Consider the following 10,074-nt stretch of genomic DNA (forward strand, 5'->3'; position numbering starts at 1 on the left):
CCCTCGAGGCCGCAAATGCTAGTGGCCATGAACCACATCACAGCCCAGGGGTCGGACTTCCCCAGGACTTTCTGTCTGGAGTGTTGGATGCAGTTTTGTCCAGAGGAAGGCACCAGATGGAACTGTGAGTTTACCCCATTTCCCTTCCACGTCAGGCATTGGCTGTCTATCCCACCAGCTCTGTGCTCCAAGCCTCAGTTTCCCCATCTGTTTAATGGGGCATGATGGCCCCCACCATGTCTAGGTCATGGGATAGAATAAGGAATGTCAATTGGGAGATGCTGTTTGAATGCCAGAGATTATCTGGGACTCTGACAGCCCAGCCAGCTCCAAGGCTGTGGGGGGCCCAGCTAGGCCCCCCAGAACCAGATCCCTGGGGGCTGGCCCGGCCTAGCCTCCTCCTGCCCGTCCCTCTCCTGTGGGGCTGCCTGTCAGTAGGGTTCAACATACTACCTGTCATCAGCCAATGGGCTGGGGTGACCAGGAGCAAGTCACACAGCCTATTTCCTGTTTTCAAAGGGGGAACTCAGAAGCGGCGGCCTCGCTGGAGCCTAGAAGAGGGGAGAGCTGAAGCCGGCCATGTGACACCCCTCCTGGCCCCCCCCCCCCGGCCCCACACAGGAATCAGAGGCCTCAGGTCAGTGTTTGATCTCAACCTCAGTGGGGCTCTGCCGTCCTGTGGCCCGAGCCCCCTCCTCCTGTGCCCCCTGCCCCAGTACCTGCTGGGGGCAGGGCGGGGCTGAGCCTCTACGTGTGGGGCTCTCCTTAGCTCCCCGGGGTAGAACAGGAAGCAGATCCCCGACCCTCCATCAGCTCAATTCTTTTGAGATACTTCTACACCCCGTGTAGAGCCTAGAGAATAAGTTACACACAGAACGGGAGACCAGGCAGCCTTGGGGGGAGGGCCCGTGCAAAATGCAGAAGTCAGGGCCCACCCCCAAACCTGCCGGAAGGGACTCTTTATTGTGAAGAACCAGGAAACCTGCTTGGTATGAGCTCCTGGGACCCCCAACCAGCCCCCGCGGGAGATTCCCAAATGGGGGTGCGCCCACCCAATGTCCAGGACCTTCTGTCTCCCGGGCCGGGCTTTCCTCTGCTCAATGGGAGCCTCAGTCCACTGGAAAGCAGCCTCCCCAGGAAGGTAGCACAGGCTCTGAAGGTGGCCCCGGACAGCCGGCAGAAGAAGGCCTGGATAGGAAGGGGCGGCCCTGGGAGGGAGGAGTGGTGCTCAGGGCCCGGGAGGGAAGGAGGAGAAAGGCCTCACACACTGCTGGACGGGGCCGGGGGCTGGGAAGCTGCTCTGTCTCCTGGGCCCAGCACAGGACCCCAAGCCACAGCACCAGCATTTGCAGGATTTTCTCATAAAATCAAGAAATCGTTGCTATGCAGGGTATGGGGATAGGAGAGTGGTCCCCAGAGAAACCCCATGCGTGGTTGTCCCCACAGAGCTTTGGGAGTGACGGGCTGCTTTCCCCATTTCACAGATGAGGAAACTGAGGCCTAGAGAGGAACGGGAAGCTGTCCAAGGCTCTGTGCGTGTACCGACGCATGACTTTCTCCTTCTCACTCCTCTCATGGTGACTCCCAGCCAACCCTCTAAAGAGAAAACACAAAGGAACTGGCTTTGGCTCCTGAATTGGATTTTTATTCAAAGCCCTGGGCCCAAGCTCAGCTTTCCCAGCTCTTACTGGTGTGTTCAGCCAAGGCCATTATTTCCGGGGTCTCACAGGGCCTCTGGGCAACTTGTGCCCTGCTTTGACCCGGTGACAGCTGCCTGATCAGGATAGCAGGGCTGGAGGGGTGGGGGCCACCGAGGCTGGCCATCACCCATTTTATGGAGGAGTCAACTGAGGCAGGGACATAGGCGTGCCCACAGGAAAACACTGGGCTTCCCAGAATGCTGGCCACCCAGGGACCACTAAGAAAGCATGTGGACCACTCACCACCTTGCCTGGGCACCTACCAGAATATAGAGAGCCTGTCCTTTGCCATCCATCTTCTCATCAGCAGAACTGGGCTTGTGGCCACACTTCTGAGGTGGGGAAACTGAGGCCTGGAGATACTAAATAATTTGCATACAGACCTACAATTGGTCAGGATGGAAGGGGTGACTCCTTAAAGGGAGAAAAGGCAAATGAGGTGTGCAGGCAGGCTCTGGAGGGCTCAAGCCATGCCCTTGCTCTGTGCCTCAATTCTGTTCCCACTTACACTTCAATTTAGAGTCATTGACTTTTCAAATATTTCTCGAAGTATTACCATGTGTCAGATATTAATAACAGGGACGGGGGCACCTGGCTAGCTCAGCTGGTAGAGCGTGAGTCTCTTGATCTCAGGGTCACGAGTCCGAGCCCCATGTTGGATGTAGAGATTACTTAAAAATTAAATCTTTACGGGCGCCTGGGTGGCTCAGTCGGTTAAGCGTCCGACTTCAGCTCAGATCATGATCTCACAGTTCGTGAGTTCAAGCCCCACGTCTGTGCTGACAGCTCAGAGCCTGGAGCTGCTTTCAATTGTGTCTCCCTCTCTCTCTATGCCTCCTACACTCATGCTCTGTCTCTGTCTCTCAAAAATAAATAAGTGTTTTTAAAAAAGGTTTTTTAAAATCTTTTTTTTTTTTTTTTTTAAATAGGGGTGCCTGAATGGCTCAGTTGGTTGAGCAGCTGACTCTTGGTTTTGGCTCAGGTCATGATCCCACAGTTCATGAGTTCAAGCCCCACATCTGTGCTGACAGAGCAGAGCCTACTTAGGATTCTCTCTCTCTCCCTCTCTCTGCCCTTCCCCTGCTCACATGTGCGTGCCTTCTCTCTCTCCAAATTAATAAATAAACTATAATAATAATAAATAGCAGGGACTATGATACAGTGCCTGGTATGTGTGGAGCCTTGAGCTGTGGACTTAACCCTCAAAACAGCGTCGTGAAGGCAGGCTCCGTTCTTATACCCAATTATAGGAAACTGAGGCCCAGAGAAGTCCAGGCACCAGGTCATCTTGTTCGCTGATCTGGGTCAAGGACAGACTTACTGCGTAAACTAGCCCCCAGCGCTCCCCCTGGCTGCCCACCCCCACGCCCTGAAGAGGGTGGAGAGGACCATTCTGCATTTGGGTCCTGCCTACCACATACCAGCTTTGATCGTGGGCAACTCTAAGTCTCAGTTCCTTTATTACCAAATGCAGCTAAAAGTCCTTCTGCACACAGAATTAGTTAAGTGAGAAAGTGGGTGTTGAGTACAGAGCACGACCTGGCACGTCACAAACACTCAGCTTTGCTCGTTGGGTTTGCTCACCAGCCACCTAACCTTGGGCTAAACCTCAGTTTCCTCTTCTGTTATTGGGAGTCACGACAGATTTTTGTGGGCGTTAAATAAGTGGATGTGAAGAACCTAGGAGCATACCAAGTGTGTTCCATAAGTAGTCAGTAAGTGTCTGCCTAGAGAGGGAGGGGGAGACAGATGGGAAGGATACACATCAGTATCTCTGCTTTGGACGCTGAGATTCTATTTACAAATGGAACAGAAAATGACTCCATTGGGACGTTCTTCTGGACAAGACAGCATTTTTGCTCCCAAGCAATCCCTAAAGACATTGACTTTGCTTGAAATCAGATTCAGAGCAACTCGATGATATAAGCATAGTGACAGTAAGAGAGGGCTTGGACCTGTCGGTTCCGGAAAGGGGCGGACCCGGGCCTCACATGCGGCAGCTGGGCGGACAGCTCGGTGGGCAGTGGGGACTGTGACACAGATCCTAGCACTGCAGGACCCACCAGGAACCCCTCCCTCCCACGAGCGGGAACTCACTGTTCTATCTTGTCCCCCTGGCAGCCTTGGAGCAATGGCGAGTCCTGAGCACCCTGGGAGCCCCGGATGGATGGGACCCATAACCCAGTGCACCGCGGGGACCAAGCAGGAAGCACCAGCCACTGACCCAGAGCTCCCATGTCCACGACCTGATGGGCACTTAGGTGGGCTTGGGGCTCGGGGCTGGGGCAGAGACAGAGGTTTGAAGACACCTGAAATACAAATGTGGGCACGTCAACAGATGCCACGGGAGAGGGGGCCAGCTTTCCTAACTTGACCCAAGAATTTGGTGCCAGTCGTTTTGCTGGGAGATGGTCCCAGGAGTCATAGCGGGTGGGCGGTAAATGGAGGAGAGGAAGGGCAGGAAGCCAGGACAGGGTGTTGGTGGACAGATTACTGCTGGGGTGCAACTGGGCTCGGTCCCGGAGGGGGTCCTCTGCAAGACATAGGGAACACATCTCAGAGTCGTCCCATCCAAGAGTTCAGGAGACCAGGCTCCTATCCAACAGTCCCACCCTTCACCAGATCAGCCGAGGGAAGCCCTAGAACACACCACTTTGGCTCAAGGAAGCCCTCAATGCGAGTTCTAGGTGCTCATGGTAGGAAGCCAGTGGGAAATTCCAGAACAGTGAATGCCCAGCATGACAGTGTCCACCATAGCGTCATGTCCTGGAGCAGGTTTGTTTCCTCCTTCATGCGTTCTTCATTGTGCACCTGCTCTGTCCTTGGCCTTGCGCAGGGCCCTGGAGAAACACGAACAAACCAAATACCGCGGGCCCTCAAGTGTGGAAGGGAAACAGGTCTGTGAAAAATAATTTGCGATGTCACCAAACAAGACTGTAGGGACAAGGAGGGAGGCTCTTACTCTCCTGCAAGGGGACAGTTGAAGCGACATATGGGCTGGGTCTTGAAGGACACCTGAGCCGCACATCTCTTGAAAGCAAATGCACGGTGATCTGTGCATTTCGGTGGGGAAGGATTCTAATCTTTCCCAAGGCTCTCGGAAGCGCTCACTGCGCTCTCGGCCCAAGGGAGGCCGCAGACACAGCCCTGTGCGTTTTCCAGGTAGGCAAACAGGAGGGTTGCATTGGAGGCAGCGGGAGCGGCCTGCGCAAGCCAAAAGCGAGGTGGAATGTGGGGAGTGAGAGGGGGAAGAGCCCGGAGGGGCCCACGAGGCTGAGCCCCAGCCCGGCACCCTCAGTGGCTCCCTCCGCTGGTCGCCCGGTAGGCGCTCAGGGGCCCCCGGGGCAACCGCATGGCGGCAGCGCCGTAGGGAGAGCAGAAAGGAACAAGCCACCACCGTCAGCCACCACCGCCCTGCTTGTGTGGAGCCTGGGGCTCGCCCGTGGCCAAGCTGCAGGCCGGAAGTGGCTGGTGCAACACAAAGGAGCTGCATCGCACAGCGGGGAAACCAGCTGGCTGGCGGTGCGGGCGGCGGGTGGAGCGGTGCTGCTTCAGGCCGGCAGGTGGCGCGCCCCGGGGTCTGGGTGGGCGGGGCCGGGGAGGGGGTGCGCAGGGCTCTCTCCCGGATTCCGACGCCGCGTCCCAGACAGACGCAGCCGTGTCCCCAACCCCTTGTCCCCCAAGTGCACGGACCTGGGGCAGGTGCTTAAGGGTGCCGCCCCTGCAGACCCCCACAGCAGCCCCAGCCCCAACTCCAGCATGACCACCGGGGAGCTGCAAGAGTACTGGCGGAAGGAGAAGCGCTGCTGGCGGCGCGTCAAGCTGCTCTTTGAGGTCGCGTCGGCCCGCATCGAGGAGAGAACAATGTCCAAGTTCGTGGTAAGTGGACGTCGGAGCTCCGGCAGAGAGCGCCCGCCTTACACCGCCTCCTTCCCGGCCGCGCGCAAGTCAGCGGGGCCTCGCCTCTCCCAGCTGTGAAATGGGCGCGCGCGCGTTGACTCGCAGAGTTCTAACGGAGGCAAAAAGCAAGATCTGGCGCTCAGCGTGTGCTCAGAGCTGTGAGGATTGTAGATGTGTGAGTCGCCGGCCCAGATGAAGTGCGGGTCATCCAGAACTAACCGCCTGTGTCTCTTCGCCACAGGTTTTGATACCCCCAGTCCTTTATCTTCTTATGAATAACTAAGAATAATATTAATGATTACATATTATATAAAATAATGATATGTGATGATAATAATATATTTTCTTTATCTTGGATTACTTTTTGAAAACACGCAATAAGGGACGCCTGGGTGGCTGGGCTCTTGATTTCAGCTCAGAACACGATCCTTGGTTCTGGAATCAAGCCCTCTGTAGGGCTCTGCCCTGAGTGTGGAGCCTGCTTGGGATTCTCTTTCCTTCTCTCTCTGCCCTTCTCGGCTTGTGCTCGCTCTCTCTCAATCAAATAATTTAAAATTAAAAAAAAACCTAAATATCTTTCAAAGGGAAACCAACATCACAGAGCATAAAGAAAAGGTAATTATAAAAGTAAGTACAAGGAAAGCTAAATGCTCTTATTAGATTCCAGCTGGTTATACCACAGGCTGGCTGGTGGGAAGTTCTAGGTTCAGGGGCTGCTTTTTTTGTTAAAGTGGAATTTTAGGGGCACCTGGGTAGCTCAGTCAGTTAAGTGTCTGACTTTAGCTCAGGTCATGATCTCGAGGTTCGTGAGTTTGGGTCCGGCGTCGGGCTCACTGCTGTAGTACAGAGTCTGCTTGGGATCCTCTGTCCCCGCCCCCCCCCCCCCCCCCTACCCCCCCTGTACTTGTTCTCTCTCTCTCTCTAAAATAAGAACATTTTTAAAATCTTAAAAATTAAAAAAGAAAATAAAATTTGTGAGATGCAATCATTTTGGANCTTTAGCTCAGGTCATGATCTCGAGGTTCGTGAGTTTGGGTCCGGCGTCGGGCTCACTGCTGTAGTACAGAGTCTGCTTGGGATCCTCTGTCCCCCCCCCCCCCCCGTCTCTGCCCCTCCCCCACTTGCACACACAAGTGTGTGTGCAAAGATAAAATAAAAATTAAATTAATTAATTAAATGGTGTTTTCGCCTGTGTTGGGGGCTATGTTAATGTCCAAGTAGGACCCTTCCCCCTGCACTGCCCCCCTAATTGGGACTAGAATCATAACAATGGGGACACAGTGCCGACTGCGTGGTGGGCGCAGTCCCCCATCCCTGCAGCGCACTAACTCACTTCATCCTCACCCAGTGAGGGAGGCACTACTTCTGCCCTCGCTCTATGGATGAGGAAACTGAGGCTCGGGGAGGGTAAAGTACCTACCTAAGACCACACAGCCAGAGCGCGGGGGGTGGGGGGGGGCTGGAATTATAACCCCGGCAGCCTGTGCCCTTAATCAGCGTTCTCTGGCTGAACGAGAATTGAAAAGCAATAATTTTCTTACCATATAACATCACCGCCAGCGTACTGCCTAAAGCCACCTCTCACATGTTCCACACTTGGAAAACAAGGATCTCATCCAAGCTCCCCCGTTTAGGAACTTGAGGCCGGGTTTTGACAATGTAAGGCAAGGGGAGGGGGCACGCTCAGGCCCCCGGCCCCCACCCCCGTTCATGTGCTCTTTGTCCCACGAGACGCCTCCATTGAGCTGACTCTTGTCATGATTCGCTTTTCTAGCTCAGAGATGCTGATGACAATTTGAAACAGAATTGCGTATAGCGATAACGCATTTTCAGGGGATGCTTTAAATTATGATCATCATTATATTTTATTTGCTGGGGCTCACTCTGTCAGTGAAAACCTCCCGTTAGGATACAGTCAAATGCTCTCTCTCTCTCTCTGCACCATAGATGTACCAAATCGTCGTCATCCAGACAGGGAGTTTTGACAGCAACAAAGCTGTGCTGGAGCGGCGCTACTCAGACTTTGAGACGCTCCAAAAAAACCTCCTCAAGACGTTCCGGGAGGAGATTGAGGATGTCGTCTTCCCCAAGAAGCACCTGATGGGCAACTTCACGCAGGAGATGATCTCGGAGCGCAAGCTGGCCTTCAAGGAGTACCTGAGTCTGCTCTACTCGATCCGCTGTGTCCGGCGATCCCGCGAGTTCATCGATTTCCTAACCCGGCCGGAGCTCAGGGAGGCCTTCGGCTGCCTGCGAGGCGGCCAGTACACCCGGGCCCTGGACATCCTGGTGCGCGTGGTGCCCCTGCAGGAGAAGCTGACGGCCCACTGCCCCGTGACGGTGGTCCCGGCCCTCTGCGCCATGCTGGTGTGCCACCGGGACCTGGAGCGCCCTGCGGAGGCCTTCGCGGTGGGCGAGAGGGCGCTCCAGTGCCTGCAGGCCCGGGAGGGCCATCGCTACTACGCGCCCCTGCTGGACGCCATGATCCGCCTGGCCTACACGCTGGGCAAAGACTTCGTGTCGCTGCAGAAGAGGCTGCAGGAGAGCCAGCTGCGCAAGCCCACCCCCTGGGGGCTCACCCTGAAGGAACTCACTGTGCGGGAATATCTGTACTGAGCCCCTCTGGCAGGCAGGCTGGAGATGGGGGGGTATGTTTAGGGGGAGGAGCCACGTGGGGCCCTAGGTTGCTGGGGGACCTCTGACAAGCCCTTCTTCTGGTCCTCCACTTTCCCATCTGTGTTGAACAGACTGCGTCCTGTGTCCCTTCCATGCCAGGCTCACCTCATCTCAAAACCACAAACCCAGCTGCCGAAACGCTGGAGGGTGAGATCCGTCTTCCTGAGGCTTCTGTGGGTAGCGGGAGGGGAGGGTGACATTGCACACCAAGGACACAGCTTAACCCATCTCGTCCGGACGGCTGTCTCCAGCTGGCCCTTCGTCTCTGCTCCTTCTCCCTTGACCTCGCCTGCGGATATCTTCACTGTTATCCTAAACCTTCCGGCTCTTCCCTCTCAGCGTGTAGACCTGACTTGGCAAAACAAAAGCTCATCCACTGCTCCTCAAGGCCAACTTCGTCTCTGGGATGGGGTGTATGGGGCCCTTTGAAGGGTGTAGCGACACTGGGCTAGAACATAATCCTACCAGAGGATTCTGTGAAATGAGCCATTTAAAAAAAAATGTTCTTAATGTTTTATTTATTTCTTAGAGAGAAAGAGGCAGTGTGCGTGGGGGAGAGTCAGAGAGAGAGGGAGACACAGAATTTGAAACAGGCTCCAGGCTCTGAGCTGTCAGCACAGAGCCCGACACGGAGCTCGAACCCAGGAACTGTGAGATCGTGACCTGGGCCGAAGTCAGAGGCTTAACCAACTGAGCCACCCAGGCGCCCCTGAAACAAGGCATTTTTAGGAAGAGAAGTTGCCAACGGTTCTCTGATTAGGATTATGCACCTCCTTACCTGGGTGGGTTTTCATTTATAGGGCAACTGGCCCTTGGAGAGGCTCCCTGAGTTATGTAGATATATCCCTGAAGGGGACAATACACAGTGGGACCTCTGGGTAGGACAGAGATTGAATGCTTACCACCTCCCCGTTTGAGGAACAATGTTCTTGGAACCTCTGTAATGGATGGGGATGCCCTTGACTGAAGTCTGCTGTCAGGAAAGGACACTAAAAGCCCGAGTGGAGGGGAGTCTGGCCCGATAACCTAGGCTCAACACTGGTCCTGAAGCTGATAATACTGCCTGGTTTGGACCAATTTTTGTTTGAGGCTAGAGGTCCCTGAAGACCTAAACCCACTGGTCGAACTTATCAGAGCAAAATAAAGAGGCTGTAACTTGATGTGGGACACCAGCCTGGCCTGTGCAAGGATTTTCTCAGCCCAGGGATCACAGTGGCGGTGAACGGGCATCCACCAAGCTGCACCAGAATGTGTTCAACAGCGACACTGCGTGGCAACAGCTGGAGTGGCCCAATCAGGCTCTGGCCTTGAGATTAGAAATAGATGATGATACCTTGGGACAGAGAAAGCTTCAGGTCTCTCCATTTACTCCGGGAGAAGGACATTTTGAATGGGAGACGCTGGACTTCTTGAAAATCTGGGCATATGGAAAATTAAAGTGTGAGGTGGAAATACAAAGGGCCGTGACTCTATTTGTAATGGTGAAGACCGTACTGATGTGAGTCATTTCATCAAATGTAGGATGCCGTCAGCTATAAGGCGCACCAAATATTCACTCAGAAGGAAAATATGGCCAACATGGGGAGTGCGATAGAAGTTTCCAGCCGGAAGCTGGGGGAGCAAAAACTTAGCTCCCAATGTAGCAAATATACTCAGGAGATTTTGCTAGAGAAAAGATGATCAGGAAATGAATGAATCAAATTTGGGACCTGGTGGGGGTTGGGAGTCTTACTCCTAGAACTTGAGCTGTGAGATTTAGGGTCTGAACACATACAGTGTGGTCCACGGTAAAGTGACC

The 10,074-nt window shown here is 54.4% G+C and overlaps 1 protein-coding gene across 1 annotated transcript; it reads left to right on the forward strand.

The window, feature by feature from the left end:
- The first annotated feature begins 531 nt into the window (after positions 1–531).
- On the forward strand, positions 532–8,799 carry SNX20 (sorting nexin 20). Its single transcript, XM_039242350.1, has 4 exons — positions 532–637; positions 3,822–3,961; positions 5,428–5,579; positions 7,548–8,799. Exons 2-4 carry the CDS (start codon positions 3,832–3,834, stop codon positions 8,214–8,216), a joined length of 951 nt encoding a protein of 316 aa, XP_039098281.1. The 5' UTR covers positions 532–637; positions 3,822–3,831; the 3' UTR covers positions 8,217–8,799.
- Positions 8,800–10,074: the final 1,275 nt, after the last annotated feature.

This window comes from Hyaena hyaena, unplaced genomic scaffold, assembly GCF_003009895.1.
Source record: "Hyaena hyaena isolate Hyena2069 unplaced genomic scaffold, ASM300989v1 scaffold_7, whole genome shotgun sequence".
Classification (NCBI taxonomy): domain Eukaryota; kingdom Metazoa; phylum Chordata; class Mammalia; order Carnivora; family Hyaenidae; genus Hyaena; species Hyaena hyaena.

Bases quoted from the DNA above. Each gene is read 5' to 3' on its own strand.
- SNX20 (XM_039242350.1), top strand. From the start codon at position 3,832: ATGGCGAGTCCTGAGCACCCTGGGAGCCCCGGATGGATGGGACCCATA. The intron at 3,962-5,427 runs GTGGGCTTGGGG...CCGCCCCTGCAG, and splicing joins ACGACCTGATGGGCACTTAG to ACCCCCACAGCAGCCCCAGC. The intron at 5,580-7,547 runs GTAAGTGGACGT...TCTGCACCATAG, and splicing joins GAACAATGTCCAAGTTCGTG to ATGTACCAAATCGTCGTCAT.